The sequence below is a fragment of the Ooceraea biroi genome, chromosome 14 (genome assembly GCF_003672135.1).
Source record: "Ooceraea biroi isolate clonal line C1 chromosome 14, Obir_v5.4, whole genome shotgun sequence".
Taxonomy (NCBI): domain Eukaryota; kingdom Metazoa; phylum Arthropoda; class Insecta; order Hymenoptera; family Formicidae; genus Ooceraea; species Ooceraea biroi.
In genome coordinates this window covers 7,814,205-7,830,254 of record NC_039519.1, presented here as the reverse complement: position 1 = coordinate 7,830,254, position 16,050 = coordinate 7,814,205, and the positions used below count along the sequence as shown (strand labels likewise).

General features: G+C 40.3%; 3 protein-coding genes across 4 annotated transcripts in view; 1 reads left to right on the top strand and 2 right to left on the bottom strand.

The window, feature by feature from the left end:
• The window catches only part of LOC113563352 (dentin sialophosphoprotein-like), a 5,296-nt gene extending 654 nt beyond the window's left edge, over nucleotides 1-4,642 (bottom strand). The window contains exons 1-6 of the mRNA XM_026974822.1: nucleotides 4,028-4,642; nucleotides 3,601-3,655; nucleotides 3,353-3,465; nucleotides 3,108-3,242; nucleotides 2,880-3,013; nucleotides 33-2,132 (exon numbers count right to left, since the gene is read on the bottom strand). Of these exons, the coding sequence (XP_026830623.1) occupies nucleotides 33-2,132; nucleotides 2,880-3,013; nucleotides 3,108-3,242; nucleotides 3,353-3,465; nucleotides 3,601-3,655; nucleotides 4,028-4,039 (2,549 nt within the window). The 5' untranslated portion in view covers nucleotides 4,040-4,642. The remainder of the gene's footprint in view (nucleotides 1-32; nucleotides 2,133-2,879; nucleotides 3,014-3,107; nucleotides 3,243-3,352; nucleotides 3,466-3,600; nucleotides 3,656-4,027) is intronic.
• A 66-nt stretch (nucleotides 4,643-4,708) lies between these two features.
• Nucleotides 4,709-9,687, top strand: LOC105283301 (dynein regulatory complex protein 9). 2 transcript variants are annotated; one of them, XM_026974836.1, is made up of 7 exons: nucleotides 4,744-4,831; nucleotides 7,248-7,409; nucleotides 7,688-7,915; nucleotides 8,034-8,392; nucleotides 8,499-8,782; nucleotides 8,855-9,102; nucleotides 9,248-9,687. In XM_026974836.1, exons 3-7 carry the CDS (start codon nucleotides 7,694-7,696, stop codon nucleotides 9,518-9,520), a joined length of 1,386 nt encoding a protein of 461 aa, XP_026830637.1. In that variant the 5' UTR covers nucleotides 4,744-4,831; nucleotides 7,248-7,409; nucleotides 7,688-7,693; the 3' UTR covers nucleotides 9,521-9,687. The 2 variants fall into 2 exon arrangements, with proteins under 2 accessions (XP_019888513.2, XP_026830637.1); XM_020032954.2 differs by having other exon boundaries at nucleotides 4,709-4,796; nucleotides 7,248-7,915.
• LOC105283277 (dnaJ homolog subfamily C member 3) lies at nucleotides 9,651-12,539 on the bottom strand. The gene is made up of 6 exons (XM_011345903.3): nucleotides 12,334-12,539; nucleotides 12,136-12,246; nucleotides 11,831-12,030; nucleotides 11,418-11,743; nucleotides 10,990-11,336; nucleotides 9,651-10,902 (listed from the first exon to the last, which is right to left on the bottom strand). Exons 1-6 carry the CDS (start codon nucleotides 12,377-12,379, stop codon nucleotides 10,484-10,486), a joined length of 1,449 nt encoding a protein of 482 aa, XP_011344205.2. The 5' UTR covers nucleotides 12,380-12,539; the 3' UTR covers nucleotides 9,651-10,483.
• Between the last annotated feature and the right edge of the window lie 3,511 nt (nucleotides 12,540-16,050).

The following is a 16,050-nucleotide window of genomic DNA, read 5'->3' as shown; positions in this document are numbered from 1 at the left end:
TCCTTGCTTGTACATGCAGACACCGTGTTTACCTGATTCGATAATCCTCTTCTTCGCCTCTAGGAACCAAAGCAGACGCATTATTTTTTTCATCTGGAATTTTATCCTGCAACGAGGTTTCACGAGTATCTAAAGACGTAGTTTTAGATAAAAACTTTGTTTTCTCACAGCTCGTTTCTGTATCCATTTTTTCTGCTTCCATCTCATTTTCATCTTCGTCGTGGAGGTCGAAAGATGAATCAAACAAATCTAATGACACGTCAATTGCAACCGTTCTGCTTATAGAATCATCTTGGTTGTCACCCCGTAATGTCGTTTCCTGATTACCATTTTTTGCAGAGGAATCTTCAAAGGTGCTTTCATTATCATGATTGTTAGCATTTAATTTGGCCTGTTTCTCATCTTTCGAATCAGTATCTTTTTCTGCCAATTCTGTCCTTTTGCTGTTGCTATCACATTCTCTAAGCAGTTGCTTTTCATTTGATTTTGTGTTTTCCGTTCTGATATTTTTTTCTTTTGAGATAGATGATACTGCAGCTGATTTTTCATCTTGTAAATCCACATTATCATTAGTTTTCGATTTATCTATCGGCATTCTGTCTTTGCCAATTTCAGTAGTGATATCATCGGGATCATCTTCTACCCTCGATATACTCTTCTTGCTTTGCATCTTCTGAGGTGTTCTCATCTCGTCTGCTGAAAATATTTCTTCACTGTCACACTCGGACACGTCCTTGCCCTCTCGCTCGTTCCCAGAATTACGTCCGTTCTCACTCATTGGGCGTTCTTCGCGTGTATCAGTTATTTCTGAAACTTGCTCATCATCGTCGTCGTCATCGCTAATTATCTTGCGCGAATTTCTCGTAGCAACGCGATTTTCCCTAGTCTTGGAGCACGATTGACAGAAAGTCGTTAAATCCCTTTCCTTCTTCTCCAGCATCGTCTTCAATTTATTAACCTTCCCCGCAGATTTCAGTATCACTTCTTCTTCAGCCTTCTTTCCATAGAGTTGCTCTATAGAGTCTATGTACATTAGAAAACTTAGACATATCTTTTTACATCCTTTCAAAATTTCTTTTGCTTCATTGAAACCCGAGGTCGTCGGCTCATCGATACTCCTCTCACCTTTTTCGGTCTCCAAGTTAGTTAACTTGCTACGATCTTGTTCCAAATTGAACAATTGCCTTTTAGAATATTTATCGCTATGCAACTTTTGAATTTTTATCTTTTGAAATTCCTTACCAGAGCTGGCGTCTGAGTCATCCTCTCGAGTCTCGCAAAAGGTTCTCTTCAGCAATTTTTCACGATTCTCTTGCTTTTGTTCATCCTTACTATGCAGCGTATTATTCGTAGAACTCTTCTTTTTAGTTTGCTTCTTGTGCTCGAGATCATCTTCAGATTCGTTAGATGAATCGTGATTCATCTTCTTCTGTTTGTCCTTAGCCGACTTCGTGCTACAAGAACCACCAGCGATCTTTCCCTTCTTCTGGTGCGCCGTATACTTTGAAAGACTCTTGGATGTATTCGACGTTTCGTTTACACAATCGCTCTCGCTGTCGGAAGAGTTCGTGTAATTACGATTGCTCGTTTTACTTCTCACTTCTTCGGACTTCTTATGTTTGACCGTGTGCTTCTGTCTGACCGTTCTACTCAGATCGGGGGACTCGTCATCCGAATCATCGGAAGAAATTACATTTCTCCTTGGTTTACATTTTCCATTCATAGCTAATTTGGAAACTCTCTGTGCGACGCCGCTGCTGGAATCTTGTTCATCCACCGATCTCGCTTTCTCGCGCTCTCTGCTTTTTCTTTGCTCGCCTCGTCGTTCGCGCGAGCTAGATGAGCTCTCGCTAGACGTAGAATCTACCAAGCTTATTTCCAATATACTTTCTCGCGAAGCCGAGTTTGTATCTTGTCTCTTTACGTCACGATTTGTGTTACACGCTCCCAGCATAGATATTGTAGATCTTGCAGTAAGAAATGAGCTGTTGTCAGAATAATTACCGTCATCATCGTCTTCGTCACAAAACGCGCTCAAGGCCTTTTGTATTTCTCTAGTTTTTCTGAATCGTTGTTTGTCAAATGGCAAAGTATGTTTTTCACGTGTGTGGGTGTCTCTCCTGTTATGCCCTCTGAAACAAAATATCCATTCCAAATGTATATATTTCCAAATGTAAACAACTCTTCTTTTGGATGTGGAAATATTGTATAGACATGCACATCCCTCGTTCTTCTTTAACTTGTTCTTTATTCTCGAAGTATCTTTTTAGTGTCTGTCAGCCAGTCCTGTAGCTAGAAATGCGACATGTGTGTTTTATTTTGCTCTTCTGTACTTTATATCTTGCTTTTTACAATAATTATAATCGTTTTGACAATCTTCCTCTACTGAATTATAACAGAACGGACTAACAGCATGACTCGAAAATTATAAAACAATGCATGCGATGCATGCGATGCAAAGAACATTAAACATTAACGAAAACATGCGACTTCTTCAAGACCATCGAGAAACATTAATTTACTGCTCGTTGAAAGTTCTAATACATTTTAATTTTCTAATGTCAAATTCAAGAAGTTGTAATCATTTTTTGATAGACGTCACAACAGCTTTCATAAACGCTGATTATACAGACAAAGATCGAACGAAAACGTGTTGAGTTGAGGATTAAAAGTTATTTATTAAATTAATAAATCGTTTCGAATACAAATAAATAAATTAATTTTTACAGTTGCTCCAACTTTTTGAATTGTCGGTATAATAATTCGCTCTCTCTAATTAGCCGATTGTACTTATAAAGTTTAATAAAAAATATATAAATATATCAATAAAAATATACATTTAAGATTCTGTCACCAACATTACGCATAATCACACTTACTTTGAAAGATCACTCATCACAACTGCGCACACAGCTCTCAATTGCCAAATAGGCTTAGGATTGCATGTGAAGCATTTCCAATCGTCCTTTTCTGCAGCTAACAATGATAAACTCACATTTCTCTTTATACATTTCTAGAAATGAAACATAATGAAAAATTACATAAATCTTTAGCTAACGATCAACATTAAAACTTAACGTTAAAAAATCGTGCTACGTATATATTACCTTGCAAAATGCCGAGGTGCAATCTTCATCACCACATACATACAGTTTATTGCTGTTACCACATATATAACAATATTTCTCAGTGTTATTCTTTTCAAATCTCGTACTTACTTCCTTAAAGTGTTTTCGACATTGCTGATAAAATGAAAATAAATAATTAACAGATAACACAATTACATAAACCTTGTAACTGAATAAGACATAACATTTATATGTGTGTGTGTGTGTGTGTAACAATATTTTACCTCACATTGCAATATTCCTATCCACGGATTAGAAAAGATTCGATTTGACGAGACATTTAATTCATTGCCACATGAAGAACATTTTATACCTCTCTCCTTGAGAACTCTAATGTCTAATTTAAAAAAAACGTCATCTATATTATTGGCCTTTTTAAAAGTAATTACGTAAATACAGAAAAATTATTACTGCATGGCGACGCGCGCGTACATTATTCTTTTATCTGTAAACTTAAATTATATTAACTTACCATGACAGTGCTTTTGACGATAAGCAAGCTCCTGCTCAGTCGTCTTGATTTCTTTCTGAAAATTACCACAGAATAAACATGAATGTATATATTGCACAACACGTTAATATGCACTAATATGCGTTACTATCTCAAAGAAACTACTTCCTATGATACGAAGTTATCACAGGAAAATTATTAAGACTGATTAGCATTTTTTTGCATTAAGCGGGTTCTACAATGAGAGTTTAAAGCACAAAATTTAATTTTTAAGCTTTAAGCTGTAAGAAATCGACCAATCACAATCGAATGTGAAAAAAGAAATCGACTGTGATTGATCAATTTCTTGTGGTTTAAAGCTTAAAGCTTAAGTTTTATACCTTAAATTCTCATTGTAGAACCCGCTAGAGACAAAGCATGACGCATTAACGTTAGCATTACATCTTACCCTCGATGACATGATCGCGATCTGGGGCGATCGTAACAATTTCGGCGTAAAAAAAAAGAAAGAAAAGATAATAAATTAAGGAGTAAAATCGAGTAGTTAAACGGCGACGCCGGACGGCCGTGCCACGGCCATTGCACAACTGTTTTACGAGCAACTATTGTTCACACAGCCAAGTGCATTCTCGATGGTTGGGCCCACTACCAAAGTTACGGGGAGACAGTGCGTTTAGTAAGCATCAGTTTTACGCGCGCGATTCTCACGTTCGCGGCTTCACGCTGGCGTTCTTTGTGTATTAGTCACGGTTGTGCTTACACTGATATGCATCACTACTTGGGTTACAAGAAGCGGAGTGCTCTGTATGTGCTCATCCCTCTACTCACGTATTCAATCAAATCTATCAGTTTCTAAGTCCGAATAGATGCGTCATCCGATCACTCGTTCGTTACAGTTTCTCGCGCAGCAAGTAGTATCGATGAAGCATAACCACGACAAGCTTCAGCGTGAATCCAAATCGATCAGCCGTCTTAAAAGGCGGGAAGAAATTGGCCGTGATTTATCGCGCGGTTCCGCACTACACTCGCGGAAACGTGAGAAAGTGACGAGGAGGAAGGTAGCTTGAGGGGGGGGGGGGGGGCGGAGAAGTCGAAGCACTCGAAGCAGTACGTGATAGTATGCACGATAAATACCGGTTTCGGCATGAACTCAAGTGCTCCGAGAGCTTCAACAACTTGGATTAATCAGCTGGCTTGAGCTCAGCGCTCCGGAATTGGTGATTGGTCGATTTTCTTATGGCGCGATCCCATGGTGCGGAATATGCGCAATGCGGAACAATGGCGGAACGCTCGTGATTGGTTCGAGATTCTTTTCACGTTCGTTCCGCCATTACGCTTACGATCTTATGGAATTTTGTGTGTGTTGGTAGCCCCGCACTTTTCGAATTTTGAATTTTCATTAATTGTGTTGCATTGTGCTCCGTTTGTGCTGTATTGTGCCGCAAACCGCAGTTCAATATCTCAAACCGTTTTCGAAAAAAAAATAAAATGAAACATTTGGTAGCTCTGCACTTTTTCGCGATTAAGCTCAAATTTTTTGTCCAAATTGGCGTTGACTTGTGCCGTTGGAAAAATTTGAATATTTTATTCCGTTTCGATAAAAAAAATTCATAAAGATTAAAAAACATATAAAATCACATTGCAAAGCAAATATAATTTCTGCGAGTTGTACTATTCATTCTCTACGAGGGACATGCATAAAAATCGGAAATTAATTTGAGAGTCGATAATTATTAATGAAAAAGGGGTGGGGGTGAATAAAAAATTTGACATTTTCGAATTTTTTCCACTTGTACCGGATTGTGCTAGAGTAGCACAACAACTTTTTCAAGTGACAAAATTTCCTCAGACCGCTAGATATCGCAGTACAGAGAAAGTTAGGACTGAAGTGTAACGGTTTTTTAGGAATAGAAAATTTTAAACTCTTATAACTTACGAACGGCGAACGATAATCGAATTCTGCGAGTTGTGCTGGATTGTGCTACTCAAAATCTACGAAACACATGCATAAGAAGCGTGGATTATCGTGAAGATTAGTCAAAGTTATCCAAAAAATGATGAGGGCGAAATAAAAATTTGATATTTTCGAAGTTTTTTCGGTTGTACCAGATTGCGATCGACGAGCACAACTTTTTCTAATGACATAATTTCGTCAGATTACTGGATTTTGCAAAACAGTCGCTGATAGGAACTTAGGGTTTAGGAATAGAAAAATGCAAAACTTTATACCGTCCAAACCATGGTACATAATCGAATTTAGTAAATTGTGCTGAATTATGCTAGTCGAGAAAAATGAACGACTATCGAAAGTAGTAGGTAAAATGGAAAGAGATTGATAAAAAAGTCAGCAAAATTCGAAAAGTGCGGGGCTACCAAATTTTTCATTTTTTATTTTTTTTCGAAAACGGTTTGAGATATTGAACTGCGGTTTGCGGCACAATATGGCACAAACGTAGCACAATTCAGCACAATCAAGAAAAAGATGAAATTCGAAAAGTGCGGGGCTACCAAATTTTTCGTTTTTTATTTTTTTTTCGAAAACGGTTTGAAATATTGAACTGCGGTCTGCGGCACAATATGGCACAAACGTAGCACAATTCAGCACAATCAAGAAAAAGATGAAATTCGAAAAGTGCGGGGCTACCAAATTTTTCGTTTTTTATTTTTTTTTCGAAAACGGTTTGAGATATTGAACTGCGGTCTGCGGCACAATATGGCACAAACGTAGCACAATTCAGCACAATCAAGAAAAAGATGAAATTCGAAAAGTGCGGGGCTACCAAATTTTTCGTTTTTTATTTTTTTTTCGAAAACGGTTTGAAATATTGAACTGCGGTCTGCGGCACAATATGGCACAAACGTAGCACAATTCAGCACAATCAAGAAAAAGATGAAATTCGAAAAGTGCGGGGCTACCAAATTTTTCGTTTTTTATTTTTTTTTCGAAAACGGTTTGAAATATTGAACTGCGGTCTGCGGCACAATATGGCACAAACGTAGCACAATTCAGCACAATCAAGAAAAAGATGAAATTCGAAAAGTGCGGGGCTACCAAATTTTTCGTTTTTTATTTTTTTTTCGAAAACGGTTTGAAATATTGAACTGCGGTCTGCGGCACAATATGGCACAAACGTAGCACAATTCAGCACAATCAAGAAAAAGATGAAATTCGAAAAGTGCGGGGCTACCAAATTTTTCGTTTTTTATTTTTTTTTCGAAAACGGTTTGAAATATTGAACTGCGGTCTGCGGCACAATATGGCACAAACGTAGCACAATTCAGCACAATCAAGAAAAAGATGAAATTCGAAAAGTGCGGGGCTACCAAATTTTTCGTTTTTTATTTTTTTTTCGAAAACGGTTTGAGATATTGAACTGCGGTCTGCGGCACAATATGGCACAAACGTAGCACAATTCAGCACAATCAAGAAAAAGATGAAATTCGAAAAGTGCGGGGCTACCAAATTTTTCGTTTTTTATTTTTTTTTCGAAAACGGTTTGAAATATTGAACTGCGGTCTGCGGCACAATATGGCACAAACGTAGCACAATTCAGCACAATCAAGAAAAAGATGAAATTCAAAAAGTGCGGGGCTAACTTCACACACGTGGATAAATGTCGGAAAATCGACATTTGCTTGTTTCCGAAATGATCTATGTAAATTTTTAGCAACTGACGCTGACGCTGCGAAAATTCAGCAACATGACTTGGAACGAGATTAAATCCAAGATTTCAGTACCGATATATTGCGTGCTTACGCTCTCTATATTTCTAGCAGATGTATTAATTAATGAGAAAAAATAAGAAAAGTAGAAAATTAACGATAATAAGGTTAGTAAATATGGTTAAACGGTACTGTTAGAAATTATTTTTATCAGCTTTGACAGGGCAAATCTCTTGGTGTATGACGTTATTATTATATTATTTTAAAGAATTAAATTAATTTGCACACTCGAATATAAGAGCGTTACACGTGCCTGAAGAGTATTTCAAAAAAGAATTTATTATTATTATGCACTAATTATTTCAAGATGTCTTAAAATGTTATCTATATTTTTTAAATATTTTTTATCATTAAATGTGAAATAACACAAGACATAATATTTTAGCATATAATGCATGCATCTCAAGACGTGCAAGCGTTTCAAAGAGATGTTGCCCTCGACCGACTGTCGTCGATAACTCTTCAACAGGCTCGTAGGAAAGTAACACTTGTTGACAATGTAACACTTGAGTCAATGAATGAACGTACCATCGAGAAAGCGTTGAAGCAGACCGCCGACATATTTATGCAAAATTTAGACAAAGTCTCGAAAATGGACATGAACGATGATCGAGTAGGATAGCATTCCCACAGGCGCTTCTCTCTGCACAAACTGAATTACATGAAAATATAAATAACAAATTTAATTATTAATAAATATATAATTAATAATTAATAAATTTATTATTCAGACGTTACGGCTGGATGAGCCCGAGATACCCTCAGCCCATCCGGAATCGCCCACGAGTACGTTATCTTCGAGAGAAGAACATTCGGAAGACAGATTGCAGATGGAATTAATTTCACCGGTCGACTTGCTCACGCCGCTAGAAGCAGCCGCTATATCACGTGTACTCGAAGAGTGCTTGGAGCAGCTGCTCACGGTCGGATTCGTGATACCAGCCAGCGTGGACCCGCGCTGGGACGAAACTGGGTTTAAAACGGTTGACGAGGCGTATGGGGTGCCTGACGAGCCTAGAGCGATCTTCAGAGAAGACATGGGCCTCTTGCCGCTTGTGCCCACGGCGGCGGAGAAGATGCAGCGGGACAGGTGCGTTTGCGACCTTCGATATTTCACTCAACGTCGAGACTAAATATCTCAATTCGGAAGTCTACATTTCACGGTTTCTATCCGTTTTTTTATACGTGGCATTTAGGAACTACGTGCGCAGAGTGCTCGAAAGAGTTCTGCGCGACGTAAGAGACGACAGAAAATTTGACAGCTTGCAAGAGGAGCTCGACAGTATCGCGAGGAAACGGGAGGGCGAGCGTGATCTCGAAACGAGCGCGCGAGCGTGGCTCAATCGAGCCGGACAACTTCGAGGGACGTTGGAGTCGAGTAAAACGGCGAGCGCGGAGGATACGGAGAGTACAATCCGACTGGCGCAGGAGAGCGACGCAGCAGTCGATCGCGCGATATTCTTGAACAGCGGGAAGCTAGGTAGTACATGTGCGATTATATGCGTAAATGCGCGCTTCTTGATATTCTGCTAGCTGGGTATTGTGGTCACAGGCTACGCGGAGAGATGGGCGAGGGCCAGATTGGAGCAACAGGCGCTCAAGCTGCAGCTGCGGAAGACGGATGTGCTGAACGGATTGAGCGATCGCTCGAAGGAGTGCAACGCGGAGCAGATTATGTCGGCAGAGATCAGCGCTTACCTGGAGGCGGATATCGAAGAGAAGGAAAAGCAGATAGTCGCGTGGACGACTAGGTACAGCGAGGAGCTGGTGCGGCGGCAGCAAGAGATCGATGAATTAAAGGTATACTCGGAATAACGCGCTGTTATTACAATTATTAAATGTAAAAAATAAATCATAACAAATTATAATTTAACATAAATAATAAAATTTTCAAATGTTTCCCAACAAATTAAAATTTAATAAAATTCTTTTCACCTGCCAACAGGAAAAAGTAGACAAACAGAAATTGGAAATGGACGAAATGCGCTCTCTAAGAGACGAGCAACGAGAACTGATCGACGAGTACATCAGCGAGGAGAGAAGATTACGGGAGGAAGCGGAGCACCGCGGTAAACTGCACAAAGCTGCGACCGTCATTCAGTCAAGATGGAGGGGTCACATGGTGAGGCGGGAATTGGGAAAATATAAAAACCTGCGAAAACGGTTGAAGAGGCGAAAGAAATTAAGCAAGAAATTCAGACTAGAAGCTAAAAGATAAGAACAAGATATCGAACTTGATGTCGTAATTAAAAGAAAGAAAGAGTTTCAGATAAGCAAATTACGGGGAAAGTCGTGTTTCATCATTGAGAAATCCTTCTTACATGCTATTACAATAACTCGCTTTGGCGTGTCTGTATAAATTACTCAAATATATTTTTAAACAAATATCAGAGAGATACAATATTTACATGAAGTTCCAACTCGCATTCACACGAACGTGACAAGCGCACAGCATTGTTATTCTACACATTACGTGAACGTTACCGAGTACGAACACCGCACGCAAAAAAGTAGTAACGATATAAATACCGATTGAACTTGGTATTCGTACCCGATAAAGCGCGATAATGTCTCGAATTGTACAATCTAGTTTCCGTATGTTCTCTAAAAGCTAATACGAATAGCCGCTGAAGCAACCTCAGTGGCAGTGTGATGATCACTATACGTCCCCCTTTCGTTTGTACTGCAACACAATGTGGCGTGATCACATTTCACCAGGTTTCAGTGTGTGTAGATCGACGGTGCGACGGTATTGCACGACGAACGACGAACGTGAATCAAAACAGATTATATCCATCGGTCAGTTTGCATGCACGTGTATCGCGATTCTCTTGCAGCGAATAAACTACAGGGTTAAACTTGACTTCTCACTTGATCTCTCGTTAAAGAAAATCCCGTTTCCAGTCTTCGAGTCACATTGTTGAGTCCGATGTAGCGAGACGGCCACTGGCTCTCCGCGTTCACCGATCCCATCTATAGGAATCGGGTTCACGTTCAGTTCTCCGAGTCCGACAGGCTAAACGACACGCGCGATCTTCACCGACGAGGTAGCGGAATGAAATTCAGGCTAAGTGGGTAAAGTGAAGATGATACTGTCGCGACCGAAATGCGAAGCAACGAGAAACGTTGAAAATTTGAGAGTGGTAATTGACCTATCACAAGATGACGATCTGCCGTGTATCTAATTAAAGTGGAATTTAAATTGGAAGGGAGAGCCATGGAAGTGGTGAAATTCCTGGAAGGGGTTGAAGCCTTGCTGGTGTCGCCCGGACTCCGGATCCAGGGGATCCTCGCCCTGATCGAACTTCGCCCTCTTCTCGTCATCCGTGAGGACCTCTTTGGCAGCGGCGATGTCGATGAACTTCTTCTGCGCGCGCTTCTTCTCGTCGCCCTCCTGGAAATTGTCCGGATGCCACTTCTGCGCCGCCTTCCGATATGCCTTGATGATGTCGCGTTTATTCGCGTTCCTCGATACGCCGAGGATCTTGTAGTAATCCCGCGACTCCGACAGCTTTTGGCGCTGCTGCGCCTTCTGCATGCCCTGCTTCGCCCTTTGGAAGTTTGGATCTATCTCTAACGCTTCCTTGAAGTCCCTGATGGCTGTTGGCAAAAAAGTATATTATAAAAATATATTAAAAATGTAAAAATATATTCAAAAAAAGATATATCAACGAGACTGTAAATTACCATCGTCGAACATCTCCGCAGCAAGATACGCCTCCGCACTGTCACAAATGACACCAGGCTCCTTCATAATTTTCAACGCTTGCTTGCAATTTTCGATCGCGAGGGTCGGCTCAAGATTCGCCGTGTAACACTTGCAGAGATAATGAAAGGCCGTGAACCGCACTTTCTGCTCGTTCGGCTCTTGCTTTAGTACATGCTGTGCCAGATCGATGCACGTGTCGTGATCCTTTGACTCCTCCAGTGCAGTCTCCATATCCTGCAGCAGCTTGTTGATCTTTCTGATCTTCTTGTAAAATGGGAAGCATTGCTTATGGTCCGGATCAAGCTTCAAACATTCCCGAATCTCCCTAAATATTCACACATCACGTTAATCACGCAAATCTTGACGAAAATCTCGGTAATATACATTTTGCTAGTTAATCACTTACTTCAACGCTTCGTCGACTTGTCCAAGACGGTACAGCCACGTCGACAGCTTGAAGAATCCCTCGGTATTATCAGATAACAATTTCGTAGTCGAGCGTATATCGGATATGGCGCTCATGTAATCCCCAAGGGCAACGTAATTCTGCGCCCTGAGCTCCCTAAGACTAGAGGACCACGGGCATACCTCGATAATTCGCGTGATTTGATGTACGGCTGCTGCATAATCGTCATTATACAGCAGCAGATCGATTATTTTCATGTCTTCCTTAGCTGATCTTAACTTATCTAAGGCATTCAAGGCATCCATATTATTTCCTTCTACAGACAGCTGAAATAAGGAAATGGGAATAATGATAGAAATAATCTGCTGCGAATAATCCATGCGCAATGAGCGAGCGTGGAGAAGTAAACGTACCACATCCAAAAGGTCAGTTTCAGCCTCATCGAACTGGGCTTGCTTAAGTAAAATATAACCGCGCTGAAGTCGTGCCGATGTAAAGTCTTCCTTTAATTCCAGAACCTTGTCAAAGTCAAGGAGAGCGAATTTGGCTTTACCCAAGGCTAAATAAACCGTGCCTCTCTTGTAGTACGTCAAGTAATTCTGCGGATCTCCCTCTGTGCAAAGAGACAAAACTTATTCTCGAGAATCGTTCCCTAGTCGCAGCCGTTCGCAGTGAAATATTCAAGGACCGGAAGGTAGAAATTCGCGATTATACTTACCAACAGCTGCATGGTAATGTGACAGTGCATCCTGCAATTGGCCCTTCGCCAGGAATTCCCTGCCGAGTTCTAAATGCTTGTTGATCTCTAATTGTGAAACACTTCCGACCACTAGAAAAACAGCCGTTCTCAATCATGTGTGTGAAGAGACGAGTATAATTCTCGTTTAAATGTGCAAGAAAGGTTAGGGGTACGTACCGTCAAAAGTTATATCCAACAGTGCCAATATCAAGAGACTGTACATGGCTGAGGACAGGTCGACTCACCGATCACGACGAGTAACGTTGTAAATAAGCAAATTAACCCGCTCGCACCGCTAAACCGACACCTAACCGCCCGATAACACCGAATTATCCAGCCACGCCGCCATTGCGATCGTGGTCTTACGCGATTGGCGATGCGCGAGTTGTACTTCTCCCACTCGGCCCCCACGGAGTCTGATAAAAGTGGCCTTTCGACCGCACATCGCGGGAAAAATGAAATTGGAGAAACGCGTGACTCACCAAGTTGTCTTTCACACTTGGCTATTGTTGATTCTTAATTATAACGGCTCATTGACTAATGTTATTATATTATATCAGCCAAAGCATTTTAATTGCAATTGATTGCATTTGAATTTCTTTCATGTAATTAAGCACAGTTAAATCCAGATCAAGGTATCATTTACTTTCAAATGTGAAGGCTACAGAATTATGTAATGCCTAGAATTTTATGTAACGCTTGATACCGAACTAGAAAATATAAATAAGTGCTAAGAGATTTAGTACAATCAGGAAAAAGCAATGTACAATTTTCGACCTTGAATCCTCAGTTTGTATATATATATAATTTCTCTCTCTCTCTAAATATTTTACACGAGTGATTATACAGGGTGTCCCATTTTTAATGCCGCAGGCAAAAATCTCGAAAAATATGGGACATACGGAAAAATGTTTCGAACAAAAGTTGCATGGTTTGAAGGGGGCCACATGATGAAAATATTCCCAAGATATGAAGCGTCAACTTTGACGCTTCGTATCTTTGGAACTGCTTGGGCAAAAAACAAAAGTAGGTAGTGTTTTGGAAAGCTCTCGAACTAAGCTACAAGAATATACAATAAAAAAGGGGGGGGGGGTCCCATTTAAGAAAACATCCATCACATTGACCTGGCCTTGAAAAGGTCACTCAAGGTCAAGTACATATTTTCATCATGTGGCCCCTTCAAACCATGCAACTTTTGTTCGAAACATTTTTCCGTATGTCCCATATTTTTCGAGATTTTGCCTGCGGCATTTAAAATGGGACACCCTGTATAAGACGATCACGAGGTCTTGCTTTTCTCAATGTAACATAAGGATGTTGGAGCGCAGGTGGATGAAAGGCCGTATACGAAGAGGGACTTGGCATTTGATAATCCTTTTGTAATGTTTATTATTATATTCATTTTTGTAGAAGTCTCCTGTCACTGTTCTCTCTTCACATAATACTATAAATAAAACGCAAAATTCACCGAATGAAAGAACATTGAATTAATACGTGATCGTCCCGTATGAGGTATTTTGTAACAATATTGACACTCTACATCATTCTTCACGAGCATACGTTATACCTACGCATGCAAGAAGTACGTGTGTAAACGCGCTTCATGACGCGCACAATAACTTATTGCTAATGAACTATAAATGTACGACACATTGGTGAACCTCTTTCTTCGATATTTGTTTTTCATCAGTTTCTCTTTTCTTTCACTTTTTCTTCTTCGCACACTTTAGAGACTCTCTCGTTACTTTTTATTCGATATATATTTATCGGCGTACCGCGTACGATTCACCGAAACGTCTGCTTATATCTTTGTTCGTATATTCGCCTACTGTAGCGCGTAAATGTGCAAATTACTAAATAAGAGACCGACAGAATGGTACATTTACCGTTCCGTTAAGATACTATCTCTCGCGCTCGCTCGGTATCGAGTGAAATAAACGTATTAGCAGTATCATCACGGTTACAAGTAAATAACGCGCGAGGAGCGTCGCACGCAGTCCGCGTACGCCGGGTATCGTTTTGCGACACGCGTGTGTCGCGAGTCTCGTGCGTACGCGACGCGACGAGCGATCGCGATTACAATTCGTCTCGCGATCGATTTACGCGCTCCTTGCACCTCGCTACACCGACGACGATACGTACGACGATCCTCGATCAAATTGAAACACTCGGACAAGTTAGAAGACATTTCTTTTGCCATCCCACCTCACACGGTGCCCTTCCGGAAACGTGCGCGCGTGTGCCGTTCTGCTCTCGCTTTCCTCGCTTGCATTGCATTTGCATTGAAATCTCATTTTTTTATCAAAGAGAGGATTACAGGCACACGCACTTGATCCTCGTCGACGAGCATTGTCGGAAAATGCTCACCGACGCGTCGCGCACAATGTAAAATAATAAAAATACAGGACTACTCGCACGTGAACAATTTCTCCGCTCTTGTGCGCGGCTCAACAGCCGGCGACACAATTATTCGCGCACGCATCGCATTACATAATACGGCTTACAGTGTGTAATATGTTCCTTGCGGATCGCGCGATTTTTCCCCCACAGTAATGATTGCAGTCACAGCATTTCTCTCTTTTTTTTCCTCGTTTCCTTGCTTGAATGACTTATTCTTCTGTTATTGACAGACCCTCTCTGATTTCATCTTTTCTTCTCTTTTGTTTTCTTATGCTCTTCAAATTAATCTTTCGACTGATCGTTCCGATCATTCTGTATGTATTCGTAAAGTGTTTTCTCTAAGGCTGCTCGTCCGATATACTTCAGAGGACCAAACATGACACGAAAAGTACATATACAGTACAGAAGATATTAATCGTTTACTTTCCAAAATCTGGAAACATAGAAAATAAATACTAAATCGATCAATAAATAGCCATCATTTTCTATATTGTTCTCTATTTCGCCTAAGTATGCTAATATACGCTAGAAATCATAATATCATATTTTTAATTTATACATATATTGGTTTTACTACACGGTGGACATTTGACTATCTCTCAGGAACATTCAACAAAGTTCGATATCCGTTATATCCCGAAATTCATTATGTGAACGTAAAACAAATTGTTTTATTAATTTTAGCAGGATATTCAATGTATCAATTTGAGCGACAAAATAATAAGAAACTCAGCAGCGTTAAGTATAATCATACTGCTTTGAAATATTAACTCTCTGTCCAGCATGTCAATAGCAAAAAAAAGTATCTTTTCGAAATGCATATAGTACTGATTAAAACACGCGACGCGTCACGAATGCTTGAACGCATCGATAGTACAGTTGGAGATTTTACTTATAAAAAAAAACGATCGGGTGTACCTACACTTAAATATTAATTTCCATTAAATTTCACCGATTGCAATTTGTCCTCATACAAATGAATTCTTGTAAAATCACAATTCTCTTCGCTCTCCAAGCCTCGAAGGCTCATCGAGTGAAATACGAATGATTAAAATCCAACGACCATCGCGCGCTGCCTTTTCCTTCGTCACTTTGTAAAAAATAATAGAAATTAAATAGGAAAGGAGATGCAAAAGCTTGCGTATGTAGTCGGAACCGATGTAAATTCTCTCTTGCAAAATGACACACGTGTATACATCAGTACGGCAAAACCTGTTTCATTGGCAGATCGACGGATTGTTGCCGCAGTAGATAATCTTCTCCGACGCGACACGAGAAGCGTCAGAATCGACGTATCACACACTGTCCACGAAGGATTCTCTTAATGTTCTTGGCAGGGCCTCCGAAATGCTGACTGGTGGCCTCGATGACGAATCGTATTAAAAATTTCAGAACACTCGCACCACGGTCGGAAGCCAACGATAGTTTTTTACTCGTTAAACACTATCCTTGAATGTTCTAGATGAAATAAATTGTCAATTCCCCCGTATAAGG

Bases quoted from the DNA above. Each gene is read 5' to 3' on its own strand.
- LOC105283301 (XM_020032954.2), top strand. From the start codon at position 7,694: ATGCATGCATCTCAAGACGTGCAAGCGTTTCAAAGAGATGTTGCCCTC. The intron at 7,916-8,033 runs GTAGGATAGCAT...TTTATTATTCAG, and splicing joins TGGACATGAACGATGATCGA to ACGTTACGGCTGGATGAGCC. The intron at 8,393-8,498 runs GTGCGTTTGCGA...CGTGGCATTTAG, and splicing joins GAGAAGATGCAGCGGGACAG to GAACTACGTGCGCAGAGTGC.
- LOC105283277 (XM_011345903.3), bottom strand. From the start codon at position 12,379: ATGTACAGTCTCTTGATATTGGCACTGTTGGATATAACTTTTGACG. The intron at 12,031-12,135 runs GTAAGTATAATC...CTCTTTGCACAG, and splicing joins ACATTACCATGCAGCTGTTG to AGGGAGATCCGCAGAATTAC. The intron at 10,903-10,989 runs GTAATTTACAGT...TTTTGCCAACAG, and splicing joins TGCGGAGATGTTCGACGATG to CCATCAGGGACTTCAAGGAA.